Source organism: Mirounga angustirostris, unplaced genomic scaffold (assembly GCF_029215605.1).
Source record: "Mirounga angustirostris isolate CCGP_5_RB_7025 unplaced genomic scaffold, mMirAng1.0.hap1 SCAF_2, whole genome shotgun sequence".
In the NCBI taxonomy this organism is placed as follows: domain Eukaryota; kingdom Metazoa; phylum Chordata; class Mammalia; order Carnivora; family Phocidae; genus Mirounga; species Mirounga angustirostris.
Genome location: NW_026991710.1, coordinates 87,063,611 through 87,081,620, shown reverse-complemented (window position 1 = coordinate 87,081,620; position 18,010 = coordinate 87,063,611). Strand labels below are relative to the sequence as shown.

At 36.5% G+C, this 18,010-nt stretch overlaps 2 protein-coding genes across 9 annotated transcripts in view; one reads left to right on the top strand and one right to left on the bottom strand.

The window, feature by feature from the left end:
- Positions 1–2,307, bottom strand: part of AIMP1 (aminoacyl tRNA synthetase complex interacting multifunctional protein 1) — a 49,430-nt gene extending 47,123 nt beyond the window's left edge. For 2 of the 5 annotated variants that reach the window (XM_045880629.3, XM_045880628.3), the window contains exon 1: positions 2,022–2,278. Coding sequence is in view for 2 of the 5 variants with exons in the window: in XM_045880628.3 (XP_045736584.1) it covers positions 2,022–2,023 (2 nt within the window). In the remaining 3 variants the exon portion in view is untranslated. Of the gene's footprint in view, positions 1–2,021 lie in introns of all 5 variants that reach the window. The other 3 variants (XM_064584937.1, XM_054508778.2, XM_054508777.2) reach the window with 3 other exon arrangements.
- Positions 2,308–2,360: 53 nt separating this feature from the next.
- The window catches only part of TBCK (TBC1 domain containing kinase), a 227,915-nt gene continuing 212,265 nt past the window's right edge, over positions 2,361–18,010 (top strand). The window contains exons 1-3 of one of the 4 annotated variants that reach the window (XM_064584934.1): positions 2,377–2,659; positions 4,645–4,675; positions 10,031–10,251. In XM_064584934.1, coding sequence (XP_064441004.1) covers positions 10,059–10,251 — 193 coding nt within the window. In that variant the 5' untranslated portion in view covers positions 2,377–2,659; positions 4,645–4,675; positions 10,031–10,058. Of the gene's footprint in view, positions 2,664–4,644; positions 4,676–10,030; positions 10,252–18,010 lie in introns of all 4 variants that reach the window. The other 3 variants (XM_064584933.1, XM_064584936.1, XM_064584935.1) reach the window with 3 other exon arrangements.

The window sequence follows — 18,010 nt, the reverse complement described above, 5'->3', positions numbered from 1 at the left end:
CAAATGGCTTCCCTTTATCTCAGCAATTTCCTCAGTAGTCTTTCCCCACTCTGATTCTAAATTGCCAATAATTCTTTTTTTTTTTTTTTAAGATTTTATTTATTTGTGAGAGAGAGAATGAGAGACAGAGAGCATGAGAGGGAGGAGGGTCAGAGGGAGAAGCAGACTCCCCGCAGAGCAGGGAGCCCAATGCGGGACTCGATCCAGGGACTCCAGGATCATGACCTAAGCCGAAGGCAGTCGCTTAACCAACTGAGCCACCCAGGCGCCCAATAATTCCTTTTTTTAATTTAAATTCAATTAATTAACATATAGTGTATTACTAGCTTCAGAGGTAGAGTTCAGTGATTCACCAGTCTTATATCCAGTAATTCCTTTTACATAGCAAACTCCCTGCCCCAGGTTTTCAATGTTAGGGACCAAATATAAACAAATAAGCTATTATTTTGAAATGGAAGATTTAAGTGCAGGTTGTCAATTTTCCTTTATAATATAGGAATTCTACAAAAATTTGGAAGTGTCTCTCTACTTTCCAAAACACCTGATTTCACTGTTTCAGAACTTCAATTAGGTAAAGGTTTATATTCTTCTTAGATGCCATAAGGATTGTATTTCATCAAATCTAAGATGCTATCAATTGTAAAATGGCTCCAATTAAGACGCTCTGTCATTTTATGTACCATTAAGAAAAAAGCACACAGGCGCCTGGGTGGCTCAGTCGTTAAGCATCTGCCTTCGGCTCAGGTCATGATCCCAGGGTTCCGGGATAGGGCCCTGCATCGGGCTCCCTGCTCGGCAGGAAGATGCTTCTCCCTCTCCTACTCCCCCTGCTTGTGTTCCCTCTCTTGCGTTCTGTCAAATAAATAAAATCTTAAAAAAAAAAAAAAAGAAAAGAAAGAAAAAGAGCACACATCCTGTATTATTTGAAAAATCTCTTTTAAATTTAGCCCTATTTTTATCTTATATAACTCTTTTGTTTCCCTATATTTCTGCATACACATTAACTTTTCACTTTAATGGTAATTCATCATATAAAGGATACTTAAAATGGAGACTAAAGTCAACTACTATATACTAACACTACACATAACTGAACTGATGACAATATTGACAGTTATGACCAAGTATGCACAAGTAGGGCCACTGACAACTATGTCACAAGTGCCACTTAGCTCATAGTGATTTTAAGACAATTATAAAATGCATGACAATTTTAGAAAAGTAAATATGAGAAAAGCATGTACATCAGGATTAATAAACTATAGTAATTCTTTTTTTAGGTTTTTTTTTTTTGAGAGAGAATGGGAGAGAGAGCACGAGAGGGGGGAGGGTCAGAAGGAGAAGCAGACTCCCTGCTGAGCAGGGAGCCCGATGCAGGACTCGATCCTGGGACTCCAGGATCATGACCTGAGCCTAAGGCAGTCTCTTAACCAACTGAGCCACCCAGGCGCCCAATAAACTATAGTAATTTTAATCACTTTTTTCTCTCCTCCCACCGTCAATTCCTAATCTAACCTTCCAATCTTCGTTCCTCCATTTGCTTCGTAACCTGCCAAATCACCCCATATGGAGAGCATCTTTATTACCATGCTACATAACGTGGTACTTTTTAGAACTATCTTAAAACTCCTACTAGGATTTAAAACACGTGCCAAAAGTCAGAATTTTTAAAAAGGTAAATAATAAAAATTAAATATTCTGAGAACAATGAGTCCCAGAGATACTCAAATTATATAGCAGTGGTAACCGGCAATAACTCCAGGGGTGTTTTTGCAACCTTTGCCAAAATACAGAAAACAGACCTAAAACTATTCTTTTCGTGAATGTTTCTTTTTTGTTTATTTATTTATTTACGAGGCATGTATTGAGGAAATGAATTCAAATTCTAGCCTGGTGTTGGGATGAGCGTATTTCCCTCTAGTTTCGGCAGGCCAGGTCCCATCTCGCCAAGTCGAGTAAGGGAAGGGGGACTCCTTCGAACTCAACCAGCCTACCCGGGACCCTCGGTGGGCGTCACTCACATGAATCGGTGGACAGAGCAACCTGGGGAGCCTCACTCGGGCAGCCTCAGTCCGGACCAGTTGGGAACACGCTCCCGCACACGACAGCACTGAGAAAGGACCCAACGAGGTGTCCCCAGCAAACGCCTGAGCGTTCCACCGATTTAACTCCAAATTCTGTCTCCCCCTTCCTGTGCGCAGCCACACCACGCTCTCCGTCTTCTGTTTCCTTAACCAATAACTCCAATCCCCCTGCACTTCTTCCTTGGTGTCTACATTTTGTCACCAGCTTGGGCAAGGGGCAAAACGCTGGACGTCTGGGTCTTTCCTCAACGTTGTGTCGTGGAAGTTGTGAGGTCAGAGGAAATGGCCCGGCGGAATCGAGGGTGGGGCGGGGAGAGCTGGGAGCTGTCAGTGGAGAGAGTCAGACTCACGCTCCTGGCCAGATTCCGAGCTGGAAATTTCGGCGGATTCTAGCTAGCGGGCAAAGGGCAACTCCGGCGCTCGAGGAGCGGCTTCTTTTGTAGAAGCAGCTGAAATGCAGGGTCTGGTACACTAAGCAGTAGCGGCCGCGGCAGCAGCCACAGCAACAAGCTGGGGCCCTGTGTAGAAGCTCCATCCCCTTGTGTTTGTGGCCGCCTGCGTCCCCACACTCAGAGGCAGGTATTTGGGTTTGTCAGTTTTGTGTGTCGTAGTGGGTGGGGCTGGTGGGAGGTAGAGGAAAGTCAAGTGCAGCGAGTGGCCCGGCTTGTCCCACAGTAAGGGGAGCCAACCTGTGGAGCTGCTTGCTGCTGAGGACTGTGCGCAGCCTTAGCTAATGTCCGCCTTCCCGCCCCCCGCCCCCCCAAAACGAGTTGACCTGAGTCCTTTGGGAACTGTAGGCAGCCATTTGAGAGTAACCACTGCATCACTGCTTCAAAGGAGGGTTTAAAGAAGAGGCTAGAGAATGTGGAATCAGCTCTCCGTTACTTACCATAGATATAAAGTCTTGGTTTTGTTTCTGGTTTCAAAGGTTTAGTCAGTTGTCGAGATGTAACATTCCCTGGGGAGCGGGAGAATGTGAACAATTGGAATTGTCAGTGGTTGCTTTTTAAGGCCCCTTGGTTCCTGTTTTTATTTGGGACAGAAAGACAACTTTTTTGAGGGAATGTATATAAAATAAATGAACTAGTATTATTCGCCCGTTGAAGAAATGTGTGAACTATTCATGATGAAATCAGCATCAACGCCCCCCCCCCCCCTTCTCATTTCGACTCAAAGTTCTTTGAGGGCAGGGATTGTGTCTTAGTCACTGTCCTTGGCCAGGCAGCTGGAAAAACACCTGACATCAAACAGCTTCAAGATATTTGTTGAATGAATGAATTTTCAAACCCCTCTGCTTACATTGTTTTTACTCAACTAATCTCTCACCTCGGCTTTTTTTTTTTTTCAGTAGCTTTCTTCCGCTCACCAAATGTGAACAAATCTATGTGTATATTTTGTACATATGAACCTTTTTATGTGCACCCATCTAGGAAGTAGTTGAAGTGGAATATTGATGAAATGTTTTATGCTAACTAGTATCTTATCCTTTTGAATAATTTGCATTTTCTTTATTTGGTTATTTGATTTTCAGTTGTCTGATAGAGGCTGTCTAATTGAAAGTCAAACAGCGTAATACAGAAGGATTGCATAATAAAATGCAGCAGTTTAGTGTCCCCCTTCCTACCCTTAGTCCTCTTCGTCAGAAATGACCACCTTTAATCTTTTCTAACTTTAGGTCTATATGTTGAATAATAAGTTAAAATGCCCATTCTTTTTTTTTTTTAATTCTTAAGATAACCCACACTATCCCCAACCTCTCTTCTCCAAAGTTTTAATTAGTTATTACAATTTTTAGTTTTTCATATTGGTTAATGTTATAATTTTAAATAATATATAAAAATTATTTTTTCATGTCAATTTTCAAAAATGTATTTGGGCTCCTTATTTGGTAAAATGAGGAAAGTAATGACTCTACCTTCTTTACCACTGCAGAAACTACATCCACCACTCCCACCTTCCCTTATCTGGACCTTTACTTATACATTGTCAAGGTTAATAATATCTATATTGTATTTCTTAACTACAGTTTTTTTGCTTTTTTGTGTGCTAAAAAACAGTAAAATGTTACAATATTATGGCTTTGTAAATATTCCTAAATCCAGGGCCAAAAAGTATGCCATGATACATTTCCTTCCCATTGTCTTCATTTCATGACCCCTATGCCACACTAAGGAGAAGACTTGTAATATTAACATTAAATTGACTTCTTTCTTCCTCTATGATGACAAAAAATTATGCCATAGTTAAGTGTGATTTATTTTTTGGATTGGGTACTTCCTATATAGCTTTTAACCTTCCTCACTTTTACAAAGGACTTTCTGTTTACTTTTGGGGACAAGGTACATGTGCTTTTTTCACAAAGTCCTCCCATCACATGCTTTCTTCACCATGTCCTCTCATTCTTTGTATGAGAAGCTTCCATTCCATTTCTCTGCTTGAAGATGTTCCCTTTGAAGCCCAATCACTTTCTGTTTAATTTGAACAGATTACATTCTGGTAAATTACATTGTTTCTTAACCACACATATTCTGTTTTTTGTTTTTCTCCTCTCTTTTGGTAGAATACATCCTAAGGATACTTATTCATAAAAGGTATGTGGATGGTAATTTTATTTTGTAATGTTCATAGGGCTGTAAATTATTTTTGCTATTATGACTGATAGTTTGGTAGGATATAGAAACAGAACTATGTCTCTTTAAGTCTTTCAAGGCTTTGTTGTCCTCTTTCACTATTGCTCATGAAATGATGAGAATGACAGTCTTACAACTTGTTGATGCATAAACTATTTGTTTTCTCTCTGGAGTGATTAAAAAATTTTAGTTTTGCATGATGCTTTGAAAATTTATGATGACATGTCTTGTGAGTTTATTCATCTTGCAGTGAACTCATTGAAAGGAGCTAGGATAAAATGTCTCAGTGTGGGTATTTTCATTTCATAAGCCTTTTTAATTTGAAGTACACGTTACCCTTCTGCTGTGGGGAATTTTCTCCTATTCTGTCTTTCATAATTTATTCTCCTTTATTTTTCTCTGTTTTCTTTTTGCAACTCCTATAAGGTGGTTCTTGGATTCTTGGTTTGACTCATTAGGTCTATAACCTTTTTTCTTATGTTTTTATCTATTTGCTTTTTGTTCTATATTCTGAGCAGTTGTCTCAACTTTATTTTCCAACATTTCTATATAACTTGGTACTCATTTAACTTCCAACCACTCATTTAAAATTTTTCCTTTCTCATAGTATCTTAATTTTATTTCACTTTTTTATATTTTTATGAGATAAAATGTACATATATTAAAATGCACTGATTTTAAGTGAGTAGTTTGTTGAGTTTTGATACATGTAAACATCCATGTGACAACCACCACCCCAATCAAGATATAGAGCATTTTCACTCTTCCCAAAAATTTACTATGTTTCTCTATCCATTGGAGCCCCTCCTCCCTGCCCAACCCACTATGTACTCATTTTTATCACTCTAGTTTAGAAATATAGTTCTGAAACTACATTTAAATGGAGTCATAGAATATGAACTATCTGGGACTACTTTCATCAACATAATGTATTTGAGATATATATATTTTGGCATGTCTGTTCCTTTTCTGTTGTTGTTGAGTAGAATTCCATTGGATGAATAAGCCACAACTTATTTATCCATTCACTTGTGTGACGTTTTCATTGCTTCCAGTTTGGGGCTGTTGTGAGTAGAACTACATGAACATTCTCATACAACTAGTTTTATGGACATATTTTCATTTTTCTTTGGTAAATACATAGTAGGAGTGGGATTTCTGAGTCATAAGCTTAGGGTATTTTTAACTTTAGAACAGTTTCCCAAAAGGTTTTCGAAAGTTCTTGTGTCATTTTTACACTCCCGCCAGCAGCAGTATATTACCTCCAGTTCCACATTTTCCTCAACACTTCGTATTTCCAGTCATTCTAATTTTAGCCTTTCTGGTAGGTGTGAAATTGAATGTTTTTGTGGTTTTAATTTTGCATTTCCCTGATGATTAATGATTGAGAACTTTTTCATATGTTTATTATCTATTTGTATGTTCTCTTTTGTGAAAATATATGTTTAAGACTTTAGCCTATTTCTGTATTGACTTGTTTTCTTTTTATTATTGAGTTGTAGGAATTGTTTATATATTCTGGATACAAGTCCGCCATCATATATACACATATATATACATATATGTATTTTTTTTAAGATTTTATTTATTTATTTGACAGAGAGAGAGATAGCAAGAGCAGGAATACAAGCAGGGGGAGTGGGAGAGGGAGAAGCAGGCTTCCCGCTGAGCAGGGAGCCCGATGTGGGGCTGGATCACAGGACCCTGGGACCATGACCTGAGCCAAAGGCAGACGCTTAACGACTGAGCCACCCAGGCGCCCCTACATATATGTATTTGATAAAAATGTCGTATATATACATATATTTATAAGTAAAATAACATTTTCCTTATCATTGGTTTGGATTTTCATTTTCTGAAAGGTGCCTTTTGATGTGCAGATGTTTTTAATGTCAGTGAGGTTCACTTTTATCAGTTTGTCATTTATGGTTAGTGCTTTTTTTTTTTTTTTATCCTGCCTAAGAAATCTTTGCCTACCCTAAGGTTGCAAAGATATTCTCTTATGTTACATTTAGGTCTATAATCCATTGCAGATTTTCATGGATGTAATGGTAGGAATTGAGTTTATTTTTTTTTCTGTATGTATATCTTGTTCCAGCACCATTTGCTAAAAAGACTGTCCTTTCCCTATTGATTTTCTTGGCCTTGAAAATCGATTCATTGTATTTTTAAATTTTTTCATCTTAAAATTTAAAAAAATATGAAACATGTGGTTTATAGCACACACATATACAGATATGGAATATAGAAATTATGGAGCATAATAATAATGTGAACAACCATTAACCCACCTAATTAAGAACTAACGTATTACCAAGATTTTTGAGGTTCTTATGGGATCTTCCCTAATCTCACTCCTGCTTTTCATACAATGGTAACCCTGTCCTCAGCTTTTACTATTATTACTATTTCTTTACTTTTTTAATATAATATTACCTCATATGAACGTATTCCTGAATTATTTTTTAGCTTTTCTTGTTGAATATTATGAATATTGACATACATTTTATGTGCTGTTTTTTTCCTACTCAAGGTTATATTTCTAGATTCATCAATGCTGTTAATTGTTGCTACAATTTGCTTATTTTCTTTCATGTATACTCTTCTATCAGGTGAATGTACCGCAATTTACTTAACCATTCACCTGTCTTTGGACATTTAAATAGTGTCCAGTTTGTGAATAATAGGAACAATACCATGCTGATCTTTCTCGTATGTATCCCTTTCTAAATGTGTGTAGGAGTTTCTGCAGGAATGGAATAGCAAAATAGTGTCAGACTGTTTTCCAAAGTGATTGTATTAGTTTACATTCTACTGCTTCATATCCTCCTCACATTATGTATTGTCAATTTTTTTTTTTTAAAGATTTTATTTATTTATTTGACAGAGAGAGACACAGCGAGAGAGGGAACACAAGCAGGGGGAGCAGGAGAGGGAGAAGCAGGCTTCCTGCCGAGCAGGGAGCCCGATGCAGGGCTCGATCCCAGGACCCCAGGATCATGACCTGAGCTGAAGGCAGAAGCTTAATGACTGAGCCACTCAGGCGCCCCATATTATCAAATTTCTTAATTTTTACTATCTTGCAGGTATAAATTCTCATGTAGTTTTAATGAGCAACTTCTTGGATATTAATGAGGTTGTTCATCTGTATCAGCAATTCCTTTTTTACTCTTTTGTGAAATATGTTTTACCATACTGCCTGATGTAATGTCGTCTCAAATTTTTCTAAATATATTTCAGCCAGTTTTGGTTTTTGTTGTTTTCTTTTCCATAAGTTATTTTAGTTGCCTCCAGGGCAGATTTTTTTAATTTGTTTATTTTATTTTTTGCCCATTATAATGTAGTCTTTCTTCAACTATCTGGTGATTCCTGGGCAGTTCATTATTTCAGAGTTAAGGAAGTCTGTCTGAGAGCTTTGTGTATATGGATAAGCTTGTTGACTGCTGTACTGTGCTTTAGGATGGCTGGGTAGATAAATCTTAACTGGGGTCCTACAAATTCTAGAATTAAGAACAGTTCGCTTTTGTCACCATTGCTACCAGCTATTATTGTAATTCCCACACGGTTTAATTTCTAGGGAAGAAATTTAACTTTTTTTCCTTTGAGGATAAATAACTACCCAGTATTGGGAAGGCCAGTGGCAGAGTTAACTCTTTTATTCTTCAGCCCTTTAAATTATCTTTCTCATTTCAAACCCTCTTCTGACTTATGTTCCTCATTATTTCTGCTTCTCTGATCTGAAGCCTCTGAATCTGAAGAGGCCCAACACACCTCTTGACTGTAATATAGGTTGTAGCTTCTTTCTTTTGCTTATGACAATACTCCTATGTATGCAAAATGCTATATTGGAGTTTTTTGAACTCTTTCTTTAGCTCATGGCCCTTTTCTGTTCTCTTCCTTATTATGAGTTTATACATTTTAAAATGTTTCTTTTTAATGTTTTTAATGAGGTTTCTGCACAGACATGAAAAGTGGTCTATTCTATTTTGAATTCCAACATTTTTATCTTGAAAGCTGAGAAGGGAAGCATGCAGTGCTTGAGCAATGGAATGTCTTTTTAGTGAGACACCTGGGTGAGAGAAAGATTTTTTTTTGCCTAAGGATCTTTTTTGTTGTGATTATCTTAATGTGATTCAGATTGATTTGGAGCAAGTTCCTTAATCTCCAGGTTACCTCGTCTGGGGCATTATTTGCTTTGGAGGCCATGTCAATAGGACCACTCCAGATATATATGTATATATAGATATATCTATATATATATGAAACATCTATAAACCAGGGGCAATAACATCTGTGAAGGTTGTTGAGAGAATTAAAACAGGTCACATGTAGGGGCGCCTGGGTGACTCATTCGGTTAAGCGTCTGCCTTCCACTCAGGTCATGATCCCCTGGATCCTGGGATTGAGTCCCATGTTCAGCTCCCAGATCACAGGGGAGTCTGCTTTTCCCTCTCCCTCTGCCCTTCTCCTCCCACCCCCCACCCATTCCTGCTCTCGCTCTCTGTCTCTCTCTCCCTCTCAAATAAATAAATAAATCTTTTAAAAAATAAATAACTAAAACAGATCACATGTAAAGTACCTAGCACAAAAACAAAAATTGATTCATTAAGTAATATTATAGAAGCCTCTATTATCTAGTTTAATTTTTACTACTATCAAAATAGAGGCCCTGAGGCACCTGGGTGGCTCAGTCCTTAAGCCTCTGCCTTCAGCTCAGGTCGTGATCCCGGGGTCTCATAGGGCCCCTCCTCAGCAGGAAACCTGCTTCTCCCTCTCCTACTCCCCCTGCTTGTGTTTCCTCTCTCGCTGTCTCTCTCTCTGTCAAATAAATAAATAAAATCTTAAAAAAAAAAAAAAATAGAGGCCCTGATAATTTAAAGTTAATGGTTGGTATCTTTATTTCCTCTTTCCTGACTTTACTCTCTGTGAGAAGGAAAAGTTCTTGATGGTCTTGATGGTCTCTTCTCTATTCAAGCTTTAGGTAAGCATAAGATCCTTGTTGATATAAATATGCAATAACAGATTTCCTCTAAGCTATTAAAACCATCAGGTGTCATTGAAAAGGGAATGTTCTATATTTTCCTTTTTATGCCATTGAAAATCTTTGATTATGATTTAGAACTACAATGTAAATTTATGATTGGGTGGTTTTTCCTCTTTGATATTATCTTGGAATTTTTTAACTTTGATATATTTTACAGTGAAGTGTTCTGATTGGCATTTTCCTCCAAGTTATATATTATTAATCATATTTAAGGTTAGAAAACACTGGCTTAATTTTTGGTTGATCTGTCATAAAATTATCTCTTTTTCCAGATTATCTTAGAAGATCGAAGACTCCGAAATGTTTCCCCTAAAGGATGCTGAAATGGGTGCCTTTACCTTCTTTGCCTCGGCTCTGCCACATGATGTTTGTGGAAGCAATGGGCTTCCTCTTACACCAAATTCCATCAAAATTTTAGGGCGATTTCAAATCCTTAAGACCATCACTCATCCCAGACTTTGCCAGTATGTGGATATTTCTAGGGGAAAGCATGGTAAGTTGTTCTTTTTTTCTGTTTTTGTATTCTTTATTCTGTTACCTTGATTAGGTTACAGATACGCAGTGAATATATACAGTAATCAGTATGTGTGTGCTTGCATGCCTTCACCTTCAGTCCATCCCAACTCAGTCTTTCAAGTTTTCCTGATTGCTTTGGCCCCTCACATGTCCCTCGTTTTATACTCTGCTATTTTTCTCTCTTGGATTATACTATGCTCCATTCCCTACAATCTGAGCTTAGTCCCTTTCCTAGATTCTTTTATAGCTTTTATCATATTTTATTATTATTTTCTATTTAATTTGTCTCTCTGAGGATTCTTAGTTCTTGAAGGACAAAATAGGGGTGCCTGTGTGGCTGTCAGTCAAGCGTCCCAACTCTTGATTTGGTCTCCAGTCATGATCTCAGGTCCTGGGATTGATCCCTGCATTGGGCTCTACATTTAGCCAGGAGTCTACTTGAGATTCTCTCTCTCCCTCTCCGCCACCTGCATGTCTCTCTCTTTCTCTAAAATAAATAAATAAAATCTTAAAGGGAGGGGGGCTAATGACTTTTACCTCTGACCTCAGAATCAGAACTGCACTGAGCACACAGGAGGCATTCAATAAATGTTGGTTGAGTGAGTAAAGTAACGAATGACTACATTTGAGGGATTGATATTTTTCAGATCTGAGAATAAGGATTTTTAATTTTCTCTTTCAGGGAAACCACCTGTCTTTAAGCATACTTCTTCCCTTCTATAAAAAGGAAATGAAAGTTCTAATATCAGGAATTTTGGAAGTATCTATTTAAATGTATCTTACGATTGAAAGTAATAATTTGGGCTGTCTTCAAATGAAAAGGGAGTCACTATTTTTTTTTTTTTTGGAGCTGCATTAGTCTTTTCATATAAAATTCCATTTAGAAAACTAAAGTAGAAAAGTTGAACCCTATTGGTTAAAAAGACAATGTTTCACCAGGAAGGTGTTTACTGCCTTTTTAGTAGTATAGTCAGGTTCTTCCATATCCCATTTGGACTGCTATAACAAAAGATCATACGAATAAACAACAAACATTTATTTCTCCCAGTTCTAGAGGCTGGGAAGTCCAAGATCAAGGCACAAGCAGATTCCGTGTCTAGTGAGGCCCACTTCCTCATTGACAGCTATCTTTACTGGTGGATGGGGCCAGGGAGTTCTCTCAGTCTCTTATAAAAGCAGTAATCCCATTCAGGAGGGCAGAGCCCTCAGGACCTAATTATCTCCCAAAGGTCCCACCCCCAAACACCATTGCACTGGGGATTAGGTCTTAACATATTAATGGGGTTAGGGGTAGACACAAATATTCAATCTATACCACCCCTAAAGATGTTTATGATGACAATATTTTAGTTATTTTAAAATTATTTTTGGAAACTTAATTTCATGCTACGATTCCATTGCTTAAAATTATTTTAAATGCATTCAATGAAATGTATTTAATTTTTCTAACAAAATACTTTGTGAAAGTTAACCCTATATACTTGCTGATATTGCCTATAAAAATGGCATTTTCATGTTTTTGAACCTAATATTACAAAAAAAAATGCAGTGTTTTCTTTGTTTTGCTGAAAAATAGGCTAAATGATACTCTCAAGTAGTCTGGATTATGGCTTTCAAAAAATATTTGCTCTGAAAAAATTTACATTTTAAAGACTTTGAGTAGAAAATGTTTTTGTAATAAATATTATTAAGTTAATATTTATGGAGTATTTATTGTGTTTTAGGCAGTTTTCTAAGTGCTTTACATATTTTAATGAACTTAATTCTCATAACATTACCATGAAATAGGGACTATTATTATTCTCATTTTACAGATAAGGAAATTGAGATACAGCAATTAAGTAACTAATCTAAGGTCATACAACTAGTAAGTAAAGAGGTGGAATACTAATACATTTTATCATATTTTGAAAGATTTTTAAAGCTGAAAGAAGGGTACATTAATGCAAATATTGACACCTCTACCAATCAGAGCTATTCAATGCCTTAAATACTTTGGAGCTCTACCACATACCTAGTGTCTTGAATATTTAGATATGTCAGGCCTGGTAAGAGACATGAGAAAGAAGGTGGTAAAAAGAGTTCATTATCTTACAGATGATAAAAATTTGTGATTTTTCATACTCGTATGTATGTACACATACACATTCATGCACACACAGACATGTTAAAGTATACATTATTCTATTGGGACCTCCTTTACTATGCGAGATTGCCTTTGATTGATCTATTCAGCAAATATTAGTAAAAGGCCTAACCTTTCAAGAGAGAATGTAGGTGGGGCCATGTTAAGGCCATAAGGGTCTCTCTCCACAGGGAATAAACTTGGAGGGCAGAGCTGATGGAAAACTAGGATTGAAGTAAAGTTATAAAGATGTTGATGAGTTGAAGATTTGTTTAGGAACCAGTCTTTCTTGTCTACTCTGACATTTCTTACGTTGTTCTTTGGTATATATAACGTCAGTCCACTGGTGTTAATAACAATCTCTTGCCTACTACTATGGCCCTCCTTGTGCTAGATGCCAGATATATGAAGATGAATACGATAGGATCCCAGTTCCCAAGCTCTAGAAGTAGTAGAGGAAAAAAAAATACAAATATGATTATAATATAATAATAGTTGTTACAGCAGATGATATACCATGTGCTATGCCATGGGAGTACAAAGGAAAGAATGTTGAATTCTGCATTGAAGAATGTAGATATTCATCAGACTCCCATATAGAGAATTTTAGTGGGATAGGAGACTTTAGAACGCAGAGGGGTAGCTTTTTTGTCTGTGAAGTTTTATTTACTTTCGTTTATTTTAATGGTACCAGTGGCCTAAAGGAATAGCAGATTTTCGAGAGATGTGCTGGCTCTTTATTGCTGACATATTCCTAAGAAAGCAAATCTTAATATCATTCTTAATTAATCATTCTTATTCTTTTTAAAGGAATTTACATTTCTTATAATCTTTTTTCTAAAAAATTGACATACATCCAGTATTATATATACATACACATAATATTATGTATACAGTATGTACATGAAAGAAAATATATAATCAGGATGAGGAGAAAGGAAATGAAGAATAAGATATTAAGTCATAATATTAATACATAGTTTCTTCACATGGACTACAAATTTTTTTGTAGACTTCTTGTAGGTCAAGGCAAAGAAGGAAATCGATCTGCTTCAAATTACATTTATAATGAGGCAACATATTAAGAAATTAATTTCTGGGCACCTGGGTGGCTTAGTTGTTAAGTGTCTGCCTTCAGCTCAGGTCATGAACCCTGGGTCCTGGGATCGAGCCCCACATCGGGCTCCCTGCTCGGCGGGAAGCCTGCTTCTCCCTCTCCCACTCCCCCTGCTTATGCTCTCTCTCTCTCTCGCTGTGTCTCTTTCTGTCAAATAAATAAATAAAATCCTTAAAAAAAATTAATTTCTAAATTTTTACTTAAATCTGGAAAAATGATCAGTTGCAAGCTTTATAATGTTCATATAATATATTGTATGTTCAGGTGATATATGGAGACATTATATAGAAACTTCTATGGTATGGGGATCTGAGATATTCTGCATTTGTTATTATGGGGAGTGTTCTCAACACATTTGACTAAATTTGCTTTATTGTTCTTTTTTGTGTTGATCTCTGAGTGGAAACCTCTGTAGCTTCATGTCCCAATTTTTCTGTGGGTGAACATCTAAATAAACTAAATTTGACTGTTTAAAATAGCACTCAAGAGCCACAGGGACCTATGAATGGGCATCAGGAGATCTATGAACCATGAAATTATATATACAATTTTGTGTGTGTTTACATGTATGCGCAAGCATCTTTTGGTTAATGAGTCCATAGTTTTAACCAGATTCTCAAAAAAGATTCATAATGTAAACAAAGGGTTTAAAAGCACTTATGCAGAGTATCAACTACATGGAGAGAATTTTTCTTCTTTATTTAAAGACGTCCTGGAGTTCTAATGTAAGGCAATAAACCCTCCAAAGTTGATTTGACCTGTATCTACAGGTGTGCCATATCACATATTTACCAATTCAGAGACTCACATTCAGAGCCACTGTATAGAGTTTTGCACAAAACCTCTGGTTAATGCGATAAGGAGGAGCTGAATTCTTTTTCTCTAATTCATTCTGAGAGGAGAGGTGCTTTTTCTAATTTGCCTGTATATAGCCATGAAGACAAGTGGTAACTGTACCCACAGAAGACTTTATAGATAGCTCTAGCCATTTGCCAAAAGTTTAGAAAGGAACTTTTGGCAAGTTTGTTGTTGTTTTTTAAAAACATTTTTTTTCTTTGCTAAAGTTTTTATTTGATGAATGGCTTCAATGACATTAAATATTTAAAATTATAGGAATCATTTGGGTTTGTTTTTTTTTTATATCACCAAACAATTGATAGATATTGTCAATCCCTGAATGCCTTTAACACCTCTTCCCACCACTACCAATCCAATTACAAATTCTAAAGAATTTACAATTGTTACATTGGCCCAGTGTCAAAACCACTCCAAGCAAAGCTTGGAAATATAGTAGATCCTCATTATCATTTGTAGCTGGTAACCATAATTAGTGTTACTGTTTTCCATCTGCAGTTTTGAAGTAGCCTGTCTTCCCAAACTCTTACCACTTAGTTCTTAGGATTTCTTCATTCTTGTATCCTAAAGTGCCTTTTATTTCTTTCCACTATGTCTGGAAGCCTATGTGGAGCTTCACATCATATGACTGGAGTCTTGGCTTCTATCCAGTTCTCCCTAGACTTTATTTTCTCAGGATAATTCACTCAATCATCCTAGATATTTCTTGAGCTCCTTGTTTTCCTCCTTCTACCTAAATGAGCCCCTGTGCACATTGAATTTGGGAGAACCTTATGACAATCCCTTTGGGGAACACTATTGCTAACTTTGCACAGGAACTTTCTTTTTAGTTATCAGTGTCAGATAGAAACTGATCTCCTTAGACACTGTTAGACTCTTAGTGTTGAAGCTTGCTCAACAATCTGGGTAGTCCCCTTAGGCCCTTTCACCATATTGCTGGTTACTCCGCTTCCCCTCCTTGCCGTGCTCCTAGATCTCAGCAGTCCTCTTTTCTAGGATAACATAGGTCACGGATACATATAGTAGTCATATATTTTAAGTTTGGCTGCCTGGAATGAAAATATTAGTGATTGTCAAAAGGTTAGGGAATTTGATTATCTTGTTTATATTGGCAGTGTTCATTGTCCTGAAAAATTGTATGCATAAGGAGTAAATCACTGAATTAAAATAAGTTTATATAAAGGTCTGTTTGTTCCAAAGCGTTCCTGTGATTTCAGTTACATTATGTTGAAAAAATAGAAAAGGTTCTATTCAACAATCTCCTTGAACAACAAGTATTTCTCAGTGATGTAACACCACAAGATTTTGGTTTGGACTCCACTTAATTGTCTCCTCAAAGAATTTTGATTTTGGTTCTCTTTCCCCCTTTTATTTATTTATTTATTTATTTATTTATTTATTTATTTATTTATTTATTCTTTTTTTAAAGATTTTATTTATTTATTTGAGAGAGAGAGAAATGAGAGAGAGCACATGAGAGGGGGGAGCGTCAGAGGGAGAAGCAGACCCCCTGCCGAGCAGGGAGCCCGATGCCGGACTCCATCCAGGGACTGCAGGATGATGACCTGAGCCGAAGGCAGTCACTTAACCAACTGAGCCACCCAGGCGCCCTCCCCCTTTTATTTTGTTCTTGCTATGCAGCTATCTTGTATCTTGTCATTGTCAATTCCCTTACCTTCCCATTCTCACTTGGGGTTATGTGTGACATGTGGTATGTTTTAGTAACATTATGCTTTCACATGTTAGATTAGCTCAGAAGTCAGGCTTTCACTGTTTTCTATAGGTTATTCAAAACTGATTCAAGATGATGTCATTTTCCCCCTAACTCAGGATGAAGTACTGAATCTCAAGAATAGTGGACATTTTATTAGAATTCAGGAACTTGATTTATTAAAAGAAAAGTTGAGCAAAAATCTTTAAAAGAAAAAAACTAATAAAGCATGAAAATATTTAAGTTAACAAATTTACTTTTTTTCTTTTGAGCTTGAAATCTCAGCAGTGTTTAGAAGCAGAGTGAGGATTATAAATGATAATGCATCCCATTTTGTTTTTTTTGTTTATTTTTTAAAAATATTTTATTTTGAGAGAGAGAGAGAGAGCACAAGCAGGGGGAGCTGCAGTGGGAAAGGGAGAGCAGGCTTCCTGCTGAGCCAGGAGCCTGACGAGGGGCTCCATCCCAGGTCCCCGGGATTATGACCTGAGCTGAAGGCAGATACTTAACCGACTGAACCACCCAGGCGCCCCTCATCCCATTTTATTTGGCATTATTTACCCAGAAATCTTTTGATGGTTGCTAGTGAAATAAAAAATAAAATTTTTTAAATTAATAGATGTGAAAATTCAGGTAAAGAATAATAGCATTGTTAAGGACCTATAAGATAATTTATTCCATATCTCTAGCTGCATATACATTTCGACCTAAGTGTGTCTATTGGTTCAGAGTTTCATCAGAGTAATAGAACCAGTAGGATATTCATGTTAAGAGATTAGTTGCTAGGAATTAGCTTCTGTGACTGTGGGGGCTAGGCAGGCTATCAAGAAGGACAAGCTGTACTCTTGGACAAGAGCTGAAGCTGCAGTCCATGAGCAGAATTTCTTCTTCATAGAAGCTTCAGTTCTGCTCTTAAGACCTTTACAAATGATTGAATCCCACATTATCTAGGATAATCTTCCTTACTTGAAGTGATTATAGATCTTGATCATTTATAACAATATACTTTTATAATAACACCTACATTAGTGTTTGAGTTTAAAAACTATAGCTTAGCTATGTTGACTCATAAAACTAACCAACACAGTGACCTAGTAACAATACTGGTTTTTACTTGCAGAATTTGTATTTGTCAGTTTTACTATCTAAATATTTATTTAGATATTATATTTAAAAAGTGATGAGCTTGTCTCATTTTTATTGTGAGTAACAAAGAATGATGCACTAACTGTATTCTAATAATCTAACACACAATTTACCTTTCTTTCTCTTAAGTTAAAAAAAATTTTATTTAAATCTTTCTTCTAGTCCCTCTCCTGATTCAGCTCCTTTATTATCTTTCTTGCTTAATATTGTACTCTCTTCAGTTTCTTAGCATTGACTTAAAACGTACAGTTCAGGCTGTATTTACACTACAGTGATACTTGGCATTCATCAAATATTTGTTAGAAGAAAGATTATTTCACAGTTCTTGTATGTTCTACTCTTTAAAGTTTATCTTAGTGTCACATTTGTTTTTTTATAAATAATGCCACTACATTGTTGACTTACATTTGGCACATTATGATTCCCAGATACTTTTGTCATATTTTGTTCTGTGAAACTGTATTGTTTTTATAACAAACAGAAGTTATTTTCAAACAGTGGTCCAGAGTTTCAGGATGAAGACTCTCTAATGATTTCTTGAAAAAAATGGTTCATATTGGAAGCATTGTTTCGGTCTACATTCCATTACCTTTGGGAGAAACTTTGATATTTTGCCAAGGATTATGTCTCTGCTGTATTAAAATAATGCTTCAGAGTTCCATAGAATCCTGAAGCTTTGGCAAACTCTGCTTTATGATATTTTGAAGGAGTTTCCAGAAGAAGCCTGACAATTTTTTTCTAAATTATTTTAAGCCTGACAAATTAGGGTAGTGCCAAATACT